We start from the raw sequence: 13,531 nt of genomic DNA, 5'->3' as shown, positions 1-13,531 counted from the left end.
CATATTGGTTTAGGCCGCAGGTCTAGGCCTACATTAATCCACCTTGCCAATACACCGTAGGTAAAGTTACTTCTCTGTTTGAGAAAGGAGGCGATCGATCCAATCGCCCCCTAGATCCTCCAATGGGCCCAATAAGTAAAAGGCCGATTCAGGAAAAGCAGATGTTAGCCTGCATTAGGCATACACCTGGTTCTCTGGCTATACGTGTAACGTTAAACACGTTGTTTAGATATCTTGGAAACGAGTCACTTACTTTTTTGCGCAACAACTTTGCATTTCCCCATTCAATTCAATATACTTCCAAGCAATATCATTTCGATGTGAAAATGATATTTCAGATTCGTATATTAGGTTATTGCGTAAATTATATTTAATCGGTATCTGAGTACACTTTACAGATATTTTGCGCGTGCGCTGGGAAACGGCCATTCCCATGCTGAGCAACTGGAATTACATCGATCTCCGTGCTATAGTGACCTTGCTGAGTTTGTTCAAACACGTTCATTGATTGATTGATTGATTGATTGATTTTATTTCGTTGTAGGTAAATATAATACAATAAATACAGCAATAAAAAAGGAATTTCCAGCAACGGGAATCTGCGAAGAGACCATGGGTCTTCGAGTCAAGCAGATACCCCAGCTTCTAATAAAAGTTCTAAAATTGCGATAAGAATAATTCAATAACGAAAATTGAGACAAGGTGTTAGAAGATGGTCACAGAGAAATATATTTAGTAGTCTATCGGTAGCATAAAGGTAATACAAAATTAATCGTGCTAATATTTGGCGATGAGTGAATATTTGTGTTGTTTTTTAAAAGAATAAAATGACAATTTACGCAAGCTCGTTGGTAAGGAGTTCCAGACTTTCACTCCGGCATATTTAATGCTGCGCTGGAGTCGGGATGAGGCGTAACGTGGGACAAAATAACAATCATTGGAAGAGTGTCTAGTAAGACGTGCATTATACATGAATTTGGTTTTTTCAAAGTAGTGTGCGAAAGGCAGAGGCAATACATTCGTATCAAATTTAAACATGAATTTAGCAGTTTTGTGTTCGTACAAATCTTTAAGCTTGAGTATGTTAAGTTTCTTATAGTAAGGTGTGACATGATCAGACCACCTGCCACCTGCTACTATTCTGACAGCCTTATTTTGTAAGGTGCTAAGCTTGTTCATTTGTGTCTTGCAGCATGAACCCCAAATCGTTATCTTATTTTTATTGTTTCTATCATTTGCATTCTCATTAGAATAAAAGCAAATGTCAATTTATGAATCCACTTGAGACACTGCTATTATTGATTTGATTTCACGGCTTTTACTTTACCTTGAATATTTTACTTGCATGCAGTAGCGTAGCCAGGAATTTTGAAAGGAGGGGGTTTTGACGACCCAACAGCGGGAGGTCTGGGGGCCTCCCCCAGATTACTTTGAATTTGGTGCATTCTGAGAGCATTTTCAACAAAAATGTAGTTACGAATATTCCTGTAAAATTGTGGTGTCTGGTGGCATAGCAAAAGGATAAGATCATGTTTTCTTCGGCATTTTTCGGAAATAAAGCTAAGTTTCTATGTTTTCTTGTTGCTAATTCCTGGCTAAGATATTTGGTATTGGCAAAACTTGCTCTTTTAATGCAATTTTGTTTAAAATTAAGCAATTTTTTTAGACTGAAAGCATCATTCTCAATATCGTGACGTCACACGCGTTCCAAAGGGGGGGTTGTAACCCCCAAAACCCCTTCCTTGGCTACGCCACTGCTGGTAGAGAGAGAGTCAGTGTTGTACGTTGACGCAGCAATTTGACGCGTCAACTTTTTGTTGACGCTGAGGCTAGCGCCGTCATTTTTTTTTAATTGACGGAAGTGGTATGCGTCATTTTTTGTTATCTCGTTTCACAATGAAAGTTTCACAATGTATTTTGGCCAGCGCGACTAAACCGAATTACCGTCTTTCGCGCTGGTTGGAATGGCTACCTGGAATACAAGCGGAAGAAGATTGCCAAATGGTGATCACTCATATCGTGAGCAGTAGCCTATCGAGAACGAGGGATTAGAGAGAGAAAGCAAAAAATCAATGAATGTCATCGCGGAGGTTGAAGATACTTTATTTCAAGAGCTCTATGCCCCTGAAAAGAGCGATTTTGTTGCAGTGGACCTCGTTAAAAGATTTATATATGCTAAACCATCACAGCACGCTTGGAACAGTGATACATTTTCGAGTGAACGTTTTCAAGGCTTGTTTTTGAAATGCAATACACCAATACCATCCAGCGCTGCTGTGGAACACATGTTTTCACTTGGAAAGGACATTATGCGTTCCAAACGCAGCAGATTGTCAGACAACGTTTTGAAATGCTTGTGCTTCTACAAGGAAATAACTAATAGGCTAAGCAGCTAATTACAATACAGCCTCAAAACATAATACCTACTCTTTATTCATAGCTATTGTTAGCCCAAACTTGGTTGAAATACTTCCGTTTTGTGAGACCCGTCTAAAATAACGCTAGAAATTAACGCTGACGCCGTCAATTTCTTTGAGAGCTGACGCAGTTCTTTACGCCGTTAAGTTTTTAGGCAATTCGCGCTGACGCCGTCAATTTATTTCATTGACGCGTACAACACTGGAGAGAGTCGTGTGCAGTGTACAATGTAGCCTACACAACTGCATAGTGCACATCTCATATGAGGTGTCTTTGGCGCTTCAAGCAGTGTCTGAAAATGCCGCCACATGTGTTGGTTGGTTGGTTTTAAATCTTTATCCTCGGACTGACAAAGCCTTGATAGGTTATTCCTGGTTGTTTCGCATACCGGTACTTGTAAAGGCTTTTGACGCAGGGCCTGTTACCGAGATAGACAGAGTGAAGTTTTTTGATTGTTTTAAGTGTTGTTGCCGGGGAATTATTCCATCCACTAGTTACCGCTGAATGGAGAGCAGTCCTAAAATGCGTTGCTCAAGCGCACACCCCGAAAGCCGAACCAGAGCGGCGTGATCTTGAGTCGGGAGCGTCCACTCAGCTATCGGGCGGACAAACGTGTAGTACAGGGCCGTGTCAACCGCTCCCTGCCCCCGGCTGGGGGAAGAAGGCACGGCTGTTTAGGGGCCAACTCATTTAATCTGTTTATTGTTTTTGACGGTCTAAAAAAAAAACTGCTGCAGAAGCTCGATAATCAATAACCTACCTACCTTAAATCATGCAAGGCCGTATTTAGCCTACTGCTTTCAACACCCCATGCTGGAAGCTCACACTCGTCTAGCTGCCCACGCATATTTAGTTCATGCAGTGTGTGAAATTTTACATGTAGGCCTACGGTAACATTTAATAGGCTATGTATTTTTTTTCAATTTTAGCAACATTTTCTGGCTCACTTTGCTCGCTTAGGCTACACACATTTTATTCATCTATCCAACAACCTTGGTCAATGGGCATGCATATATTTTCAGAAGTGGATAAAAGGAGTAAAAGGTTTTCTTGTATCTCACAAAAACTAACAAAATAATGTATTGGCCTAATAGTGGTCCCCGCTGATTCAGCCAAAGGTTAACAGGCAACTCGCTTATTAAGCCCAAAATTGTCCGGTCCCGAAGTTGGCTTAAGTAAACACTGTTCACTCAAATGGCCTATAGTTAATTAACAATTTAATTGATAAATTTTATTGAGTGTTAATAGAGACGGCCTGAAACCTAAAGTAGCCTAGGCTATGTCATGAAAATACTAGCCTATAGGTGAAGCGAAAGTGAGGACACCTCAGACAGATTTACAAAGTTCTAAACTACTGAAAGGCTACACTAGGCCTATACTATAGGATACAAATTCACAAGAAACAAATTATTAAAATCCTTCTGTGGTCGTAAATGAAGGTTTTTTGAAATGGTCGGCTAACTTAAATTCAAACCAAACCTTCTAGGCTACCTAAATCCAATTTTAGTTTTATAAATTTAGTTAGCCTACATACAAAGCGACCTATGGATGGTTACATAGCCTATAAGCTACAATACATGCATCTTGATAAAAAAGTATTGTAGCGCCAAAACTGCCTAACAAGTTACAAAAACAAAATTATTTTTGTTAAAATTTTCCCGGGAGGGGGGCAAGCCTCTCGCACCCCAAGTCCACCTTCGATTTTTCAAACATTAGGTTTTGCATTGTCCGTTTATCTTATAAATAAGCCTATTGCTTTGTTAAAACTCTGTCTCTTCCTCAACTTTTTTCAGGTCCATGACTTTTGTTTGCATATTCAGGCTATTTTTTTTGAAAAACTATTTTTTCTGAAAAACTTAGGAGTTGTTGACCCTTTGCTGAAATGATCAATAAAATTTTTTCTACACAGAAAGAGTTTGCGCCCATATCCTAATGCTTTCTTGTCCTATTTTTAAGAGCCATCACTAAACATAGCTAGGCTAGCCACAAATAAACTTTGGAGGTGGGGTAGGCCTAAGGTAGGTCTACCACATTTTCATCGCCTAAAAAGAGGACAAGTATCGCCAGCAGATAGAATACAAGTAGAATGTTACGTATGAAGAATTTTTGACATCTTTTTGGATAGTTATAAACTTATGCAGCAAAAGTTACAGCAAAAAAAAACAAAAAAAAAACAGACAAATTTGTTTGTTTCTCGAAAGCCGATTTGTTAGATTTGTGCGACAAAATAAAAATGTGATAAATATGGCAAATCAGGCAGTAGGCCTATCTGCAGGTAGCCATGCCTTAACTTTTTTTTAGAAAAAACAGATCAGCTTTAACAAAATCATAAAATTACTTGCACGAAATATAATTGCAGTTGTACACGGCCGTTAATGAGATGCTAAGGACAGACTCAACATAGATTAAAGTCATTCTACATTTGCACCCACATAAGTATTAAGTTGTAGGTTAAGTATCCATGCCACGATTTATTTTGAAATAAGCTATATGTTATGCACAGGAATATCTTGACACTACGGGATGCGAAACTGGAAATCTGCTCGTCCATTGGCGTCCAACTGAAGGGCTAACTATGCTGTCTACTCCCCACCACTATTGTGGTCGAAAATCGGGATGTCGCTGTCATGATTACAGCTATATATAAGCGGGTTCAGTTCAGTTCAGTTGTTTTTATTTCTGACCATCATATCAAAACAATACACGTCAACATAGCAAAGGTCGAGAAAAAGGTAGAAGCGACAAAACGCGAACGTTAAAAACGTGCTTGTGACCGAAGTAAGTTATTGAGTTGAAAAAAAAATTTGGCACGGTCGCAACACCTTCAGAAAAATTTAAGATATAAGAAAATAAAAAAAAGAAAATGTTAATAAACAAAAAAAAACAAATAAATTTAGGCTATAGCTTTATTAGCCCACATAGCTTTAGCTGATATATTTAAGATTTGTATGGACAGTTGCTATGAAGATCGGCCATGGTGCGTTATCAAGAGTGCTGATGGTCTTAAGGGGAACACGTCTTGATGCGTTTAGCTCATAGCAAGAAGAGCAAGGCAGGCAAAGAAAACCCCACAAAGAAATTCTACCACGGGCAAAGCCATTTCAAGCGCAACGCACCATAGGCCTTGCACGACTCACAAAATAGATAGGCTATAACTTGACGACACTGAAAACAATGACGAAAACAAATAAAACAAACTAGCAAAACAACATCATCATCTTTCGGAAATTCAATTATACCCAGGGAAGTTATGTCTTGAAGATATCAAGCGTGCTTTGATAAAAGTTGCGTTGATAAAGCGATAATTTTAAACCCCAGTCAGCTAAACTCGTCACTTCCACACTGATCCAACGTTAGCAAACGTTGAATTAATGCAAAAACGACAGGCATCGCTAGCTGGGAAGTAGTATTGGCATGTCACAGTAATATGATAAATTTGGGTTACCGTGTATATGTTTTACACGTTAAACCATAACAAAAGTGATAAAGAAATCCAATTTGGCATGTTAGAAAAATAGATAAATAATCAGACAATAGCATGACGATCCAGTCCAAGATATTGATATAAAAAACAACTGGTTGGAGCACATGGCCACCGCTTCACCGAAAGATGGCGATTGGTCGAAGAGGATGGAGAAACTTCTGAAGACTCTGTAGAACTTCTGTGGACAAAAAACACAAGAACCAGAAGGCCAGTAGGAGTACTTACAACCTTACTATTTTACTAATGAATCTACACACATTGGCCTATCATTTCTGGGCAAAAAAAAAAATAATATTAGTATGTTTGGTGCATGTAATACTTAGATAGGATCATTTTAAGAAAGATTTAGCTTGTTCATTTTTAATTTAAAGCCTTTTACAGTTTTGCATTCATTTCTTATAGTAGGGGGAAGCTTGTTCCAAACTGTTGGCCCCATGTACCGTATTGATTGTTTGCAAGTGTTAATTCTACAATACATCGGAATATAAGGAGAATTACTTCTTGTTGTTAGGCTACTTGATTGTTTACACATAATTATATCATTGAATGTTGTGGGAAGTAGCCTTTTTGAATATTTAAACATGAAAGTTGCAATCTCTGTAGTTTTCATGTGGTTAATTGATTTTAAATTGTTGAGTTCCATTACACCTTTTACGCTTTCTCTGCGGTCAATGTTAAATACAGTACGAAGAAAGTTATTGCATGTACGTTGTAGCTTTTGCAATGTAGTTTTGTTTTCATGACACCATGTTGAGATACAATATAATATCTGACTCTCAACTAGAGAATGGTAAATGGAGAGAAGTGCTTGTTTGTTTAGGAAAGGCTTAATTTTTTTTGTCACGCAAAGTGTTGATCTTATTTTTTGAAGCAAGATTTCCATATGAGATTTCCATGACAAATGCTCGTTTACAATTATTCCCAGGAACTTTATTGAGGCAACTTGTTCTATGTTGTTTTTTCGAATATTATTGCTAATTCGAATTATATATTGCTACTCACTGCGAAGCTACACCTTTTTTTTAGATATCCTTGCATGGTTTTATCGCGCATTGTCGTGAGTTTGACACTTTCAAACTTGTCAGATGTCAATTGTCAAAGTTTTGGGTATTTTCCGACCGGCAGTGTTAAAAAATGGAAACACTGTTACTGGCGGCAAATCTATTTTAGAAAACACAAAACAAATCAGAATTATGAATAGAAAGTGCCGTGCGCGTGCCGGTTTCGCGTTCCCCTAGTCGCTGTCGCTGATACATTTTAATGAAAGAGTTAGAACATGCTGCTAATTTTTTCAGTAATGTTGCAGAGTGTCATCTTTAAAAAGGAAAGCAAAATTTCTTGGTGCTTGTTTGAATTAGAGTAGGGTACGGTACATAGTTCTAAAGTTTCACTTTTTTTTTTTTTCGAAAAAATGTTGGTAGTTGCTTATTCTGTCCCTCTCCAGTTTCTTAAGTTAAAAATATGCTAAAATGCTCTATTAATTAATAAAATTATCATTTTTTGCAAGAATAGAAAAATTGGCTTATGTAAAACATAGGCTTGGCTATAGTGTGATTTTTGTGAAAGACCAATGGGAGATCGGCTTGAGTCTGTAAAGCAGTTGCTTCGTTCTGTTCTTCTTTCTTCCAAAACTGGAGTGAAAGCAACACGTCTTCAAGGAGAATATAAAGAATTATGTGGAAGTTACATCCCGCATGACAAGCTTGGGTTTTCTACTTTGCATGAGTTTATGGTTTCAATTGATGATGTGGTGAGAGTAAGTCGTAACTTTCAAAATGAGCTAACATATTTTGCAATTGCAGATAGCTCAACGCAGCACATTCAAGCTATGATTGCAAAGCAAAAACCAAAAAAAGTTTCAAAAAAAGCTGCTTCAAGCTATATCCGAAACAAATCTTACTGTAAACCTCGTTCTTCAACGCTTGATTTTAATAATCAATATATACCATCAAAATTTAAATCTTTACCTTATGGCAATAGCAAGAAAGAAGTGCTTATCAAACGCTGTCAATCTGATTTAAAGTCTAAACCAATGTCCTTTGCCAAAAGTGGTGTTCTTAGTGAAAGCTTTCACAATTTTCATAACACTCATGGCCAAAGTATGCTTGCAAAAGACATTGTACCATTTTCAAGTCAGCAAAAAATAGTTGGTCATTTAAATCATTCTGGCATGTCTGTTTACCAAAACCCGTTAATTTCTTATGATAAAGAGAACAGCAGTGACGGTCTATCAGAAGAGAGTAGCATTGGTGTCAAAGCCTTGTCAGACACAAACTTGAACAAATCTGATATCAAAGCCAATTTGAAAAAATTGCTTTCTGTGAATGCTTTTGGATTGCCTTCTACTAATATTTGTTCACTATATAAAGACACATACAATGCAAATTTTCCAACAACTCTTTTAAATGACATTGTTTCTGGAACTTTATCTGGTTATGCTAAAGTTGAAAAACTCAATGTCAATGGAAACACTCAGTTCTTGCTTTTTCCTCCAGAAAATAAAGTAGAGACTAATTGTAATTCAAATAATAATGACATAAACTATTCATGCAGTTCATCTCTTTCAGTTAAAAGTCATAGCCCTTTGATCCCAGGAGAAGATTATGTTGTCTCTATTGTCAAGTTTGAAAGTTGCAGCAAAATATTTGTACACCTCTCATCCGAAAAGAAGCTGAAAAAAGAGATGCTTCAACTCATAAAGGAATTGTTTTCACAGCCAAACGCCAAGGGTTTTCACAACCAAAACATACAATGTGGCAGTTATGTTGTAACAAAGGATTATTTCCGTGCCAAAGTATTGTCTATAAACAACAGTCAAGTTGAACTATTTCACATTGATCTGACAGATAGTACAACAACGTATTGGACAACTTTAGATCAAGTTCAGTTAATGCCTCTTTCCATTACAAAATATCCTGAATTTTGTATTTGTTGTTCCATGCATAGGCCAGGTACAGGAGAATGGCAGCCACAATCCAACAAGATGTTCTGCAATCTATACTCCTCTATGGAACTGGTCCTCACACCTATCACTGTATCTACAATGAAGTCTGTCAACTCTTCTAGCTTGTTGCATGAGCATTTTGTTCTCTTCTACAGAAAAATTGGTGGAGGTCGATCAAACATCAATGTAAAGTTAATAAAAGAAGAAACTGCTTGTATGGAAATGTCCAAAGTTTGTTGTGATCCATTTGCTTTTCAGCCTACAAAGTATGCCACACTTCCAAGCGAAGAATATTGTGAATTGTACATTCTCAATGCCTCTTGTTGTACAGAACTGGATGTTTGTGTTATTGGAGAAGGTTACTCTGATTTACTTGTGCAGCTTGAAGACAAGATGTTTGAATACTATTCAAACACAAAAGAGAGTTTTAAGTTGCCACCTGTTTTGCCTGTTGATTGTATTTACGCTGTTTTATCTGAAGAAACCTGTGTCAGAGGAAAATTGATTTCTGTGAGTTTCGATCAGGCTCTTGTATATTTGATTGACAGTGGAGACACTGATACAGTTTCCATCAGTACATTGCTTCCGCTTCAAGAAAGTTTTTCACTACTTCCAATGCAAGCATTCAAAGTTAGTTTATGGGGTTTAGAACATGAGGCATGTGCGACTCATTCGAAAATCTTACAATTGCTCAATGAAACTGTTGTTTTCAAAGCATGCACAGCGCATGTTGTTGATCGTTTTGCTCATGCAGATACAACGTTTACTTATATGGTTGAATTGTTCGATAACACTGGTCCAATTGATAGAAACATCAATCAAGCTTGTTATGAACTCATTTTGGATGACAATCTTTTGCCTGATATTCTATCTGACAACAAAGAACAAAGGATTGAAATACTTCCAAATATAGGTAAAGAAATTGAAGTGAAGTCTGTGGAAAGTGAAAATCAACCCCAGCCCTTGGTTGACTCTGCTTTACCGTCTGTGAAAACCATTGAGGTTGATTCTAATCATACAGAGACACATAAATTGTACAAAAAAAATCAGAAATTTGAGAACACTACAAAGTTAATGCAAGTTGTTGATAATTTGTCTTCACCAAACAAAGCCAATGCATGTTTTGTTGGTGATGTGACACACAATTCTTTGATTTATCAGTCTTCAGAATCAGATGCTTCATTAGTTGATTCTAAGCCTTCTATCACAGAACTTGTGAACAATTTGATAGATAAAAAAACAAAGATGCAAATTGGTCACTCAAAAGTTAATTTTGACAAAAACCCTCTTCTTGTGAGAGTGGAAGAAGCAGAATCACCTGATTATATTCAGATGATTGCTTTGAAAAACTTACCTGCTCGAAACATTTTAACGACTGTGCTTACTATTCATCATTATAAACAGTTTGAGTCTAAGGAAATGGTTGAAAATCTTCAAGAAGGACATTTTTATACTTTATGTGATACTGATGCAAAATGTTGTTATCGTGTCAGGCTAATCACTCAAGTCAGTGAAGAAGTTAATGTTTATCTTATCGACTACGGTGAATGCAGACTTACAAAAGCAAGAAACTTAACTGTATTGCATGAAAAATTTCAGTCTATTGAACCCTTCATGATTACTGCCAGGTTAAGTGGAATTGAACCACTTGGAAACGACAAGAAGGTCTGGGCATTTGAGATATCTGAAAAATTGTCAAAACTTATTAAAGGAAATTGTTATTTTGCTCATGTGCTAAAAGTAGTTGAAAGCACAATTCTTCAAGGACATGATGTTTGGGACATTTGCTTGTGTGACACAATTTCGAAAAGTGATGTTTGGATAAATGATCTGCTTGTTGATCAGTGGGGTTGTGCAAAGTATGTAGAATGAATAGCGTCTCTAATTTTCTTTCTTTTCAAGAACAATTTGCTCACATCGTTTATTATCATTAGGGTTATCTTGATTTTACTGCCATTATTGACATATTATGTTCAATTATTGCAATAATCTTGCCTTTGTATTCTTCTGGCTTTATTTCCACTTCAAGTTAGGTCGCCAGTGCAGATGACAATCCTTCACATCACTCTGTTAACAGTATCTTCCTTCACTCCCACTATTTTTATATCTTTTTTACCACACAGTCTGTCCATCTTCTTTTCGGTCTTCTTCTCTTTCTTTTCTTCCAAGTTTCAATTATCTCATTCTTTGACCTTCTTTATCATGTAACCCAACCATTTAAGACATTGTCTCTCTCTGCTTATCTTGCAGTTCTCCGACTTGCATTCATTTTTCTGATCATTTCATTTTCTCTTTTGTAATGTAAACAAAATGAAACTATGTGACATATGTTTCATATATAACTTTGATTTGGACCTAAATTATGACACTAAACTTGATTGCAAATACTTTTAGTTTCATTTTCGTATGTGTGCCTGCGTTTATGTGAGGAATCATAATCATTTATAAGAACAGACAAACAAGTTCATTTACTTCTATATTATATATATATAAGTCATAGAATAATTGCACCATTTTTTGCCCACAGTCTGTTAAAATTCCAAACGATTTCCAATGATATGTTAAAACATGAGGAATTGCACATTGCACAAATCTAATATTCCAGTTGAATGCATAAAACCTTGCGAAATTATCTGCTAAACGTGATTCATTAGATGCGTACCTGTGTATGGGTCTGCTACTATTCGGTGAGTCCGATTTGGTGAGTTCCTAACCTCTAACCCCCAACCCTAAAACGGCAATGATAATTAGGCTACGGTACCCGATAATTTAAAAAAAATAATTGAAAAAATCACCGAATAGGGATCGGACTCACCGAAACGGGCCATTCCGCCTGTGTATTATATATATATATCACTTGACGGGTGATTAGATTACGAATAGAAACTTTCTTATTCACACCACACTTTCCCCTTTCGTTTCCATGAGGGTTAATTTGAGTATTGTGGTGAAGTTTGGCCTATTGTGTTTGTTTTACCACTTTCAAATTTTATGTTTATGTACATTTAACAGAATTTTTATAACCAGATGTCCCTCATGTTTCTAACCTTTGATGGAGATGACTGATATTTTTGTGGACAAATCTATACCCACAAAGCTTTGGTGGGATTTGCAATCATAGTTATCTGTTGTTGCTTTTACTGTAGTCCCTCCCAAACAATATCTGCTTAATTAAGTGAGTCTTCTGCAATTTTATTTGTTTAAAACTTCAATCTAGCTCTAGCAACAAAGAAAAAACACGGTTAAGGACACGACAATGCAATAATTTTGTGTTCTAATGTTTATTATGATTGTCTTGAGCTTGAGGTATTGCCAGTGATGTAATCTACGTACTTTTTCTATCAAATTGCTGTTTTTTGTTTGTGTTTTCTTTAAGCCAATTTTGAGTTTACTTTTCAATAAGAATGCTTACTGTTCTTCAATTGTTTCATTGCTTCAACTTGCCTTGCTTGCCTCAATTTTTGTGTTGCTTTTTCTGTGTGTTGTATTTCTATGATACAATTAAAACTATTTTTTTGTGTTGTATAACCTACCTTTGTGATTAAAATCTCAGCAAAACTGTTGTTCACAGATGTAAAAGATTTTTGCTCCATAACTACGAATGGAATTTGCTGGTAATATTGTATCATTTGCCTTTGTGTAACATACTACGTGCATTAGCTGTTTTTGGGAATATTTTTGATATGTATGCTGCAGGGATATCTATGCTGTTGTACAGTTTCATTTTCATGCTTTTTTATTAGTTTATGATGTTCTTTTCTCTTTCAAGGTACGGTATAGGAAAACAGTAGTAGTTTAATATACTGAGGTATTTCTTTGATAACTATTTTATGGGAAGAACTTTGTGAACCAAAGCTTTTGTGCAATCTTCTCCATTGAAGGTGGGGGCAGACCGGCAGACACTCAGCAGACAGTAATAGTTAGTTGCACCCATTGGCATATAATAACCTTGATTGTGTGGTTTGGTTTCAATTTATAACAGGTTCTTAATTGATACGTGTTCTTCGTTCCAAATGAAGAGTTAGATGCATAGGCGCCGGGTTTTGAAAATTGCCGGGAGGGCAAACTTTCTAGCCGACCGATTGCTTACATTCAAAATGCTGATGTTTGTATGTCAGCATTGATGTTTGTTTGCGTCTATCTGCCATTGTATATTGCCAAGCTTTATAATGTAGGCTCAGGCCCCGAAGTTCACGGCGGACATGTCCGCCGTCACAGCGTGTGATGTCCGCGGGAAGTGCCATCCAGATCGGTCATATTTGTCCGCCGAGAAATTACATAGGAACTAGCGATACAAATCGTCATTGCATAACACGAACAATTGTTGTGATAATATATTTTCTAGCGCGCATCTAAAAAATGTGAATATTGTATCGCTTACCGTAACTTCCATTCAAAGAGGAAAACTTTCGATTTTTACATTGCTTCAAGGATTGATGACATTGAATCAGCGTAACAAAGGCGAACTGTTCGCTAAGAATCGATAGGAGTACAGGTACTTCTACACTAATCACGCGCAATTTAGTTCAAGTTTTACGTCACAATGTCTGGCTTTGATCTCCGAGTAATAATGATACGGCAAGGTTGGTTACTAAATTAGATTATACGAGTAAGCTATTACAGCAAGATGCAACAAAATTTGTTAAGTTTTGGTATTACAGTATGAAAGAAAAGACTCAAGGAAA

The 13,531-nt window shown here is 36.7% G+C and overlaps 1 protein-coding gene across 1 annotated transcript; it reads left to right on the top strand.

Moving 5' to 3' along the window:
• The first annotated feature begins 7,472 nt into the window (after positions 1-7,472).
• LOC145764388 (tudor domain-containing protein 7-like) lies at positions 7,473-12,586 on the top strand. The gene has a single exon (XM_082576005.1). The coding sequence runs from the start codon at positions 7,473-7,475 to the stop codon at positions 10,716-10,718; it is 3,246 nt and encodes a 1,081-aa protein (XP_082432131.1). The 3' UTR covers positions 10,719-12,586.
• The last annotated feature ends 945 nt before the right edge of the window (positions 12,587-13,531 follow it).

This window comes from Aplidium turbinatum, chromosome 2 (genome assembly GCF_918807975.1).
Source record: "Aplidium turbinatum chromosome 2, kaAplTurb1.1, whole genome shotgun sequence".
NCBI classification, from domain to species: domain Eukaryota; kingdom Metazoa; phylum Chordata; class Ascidiacea; order Aplousobranchia; family Polyclinidae; genus Aplidium; species Aplidium turbinatum.
This window is presented reverse-complemented; position numbering and strand designations above follow the sequence as displayed.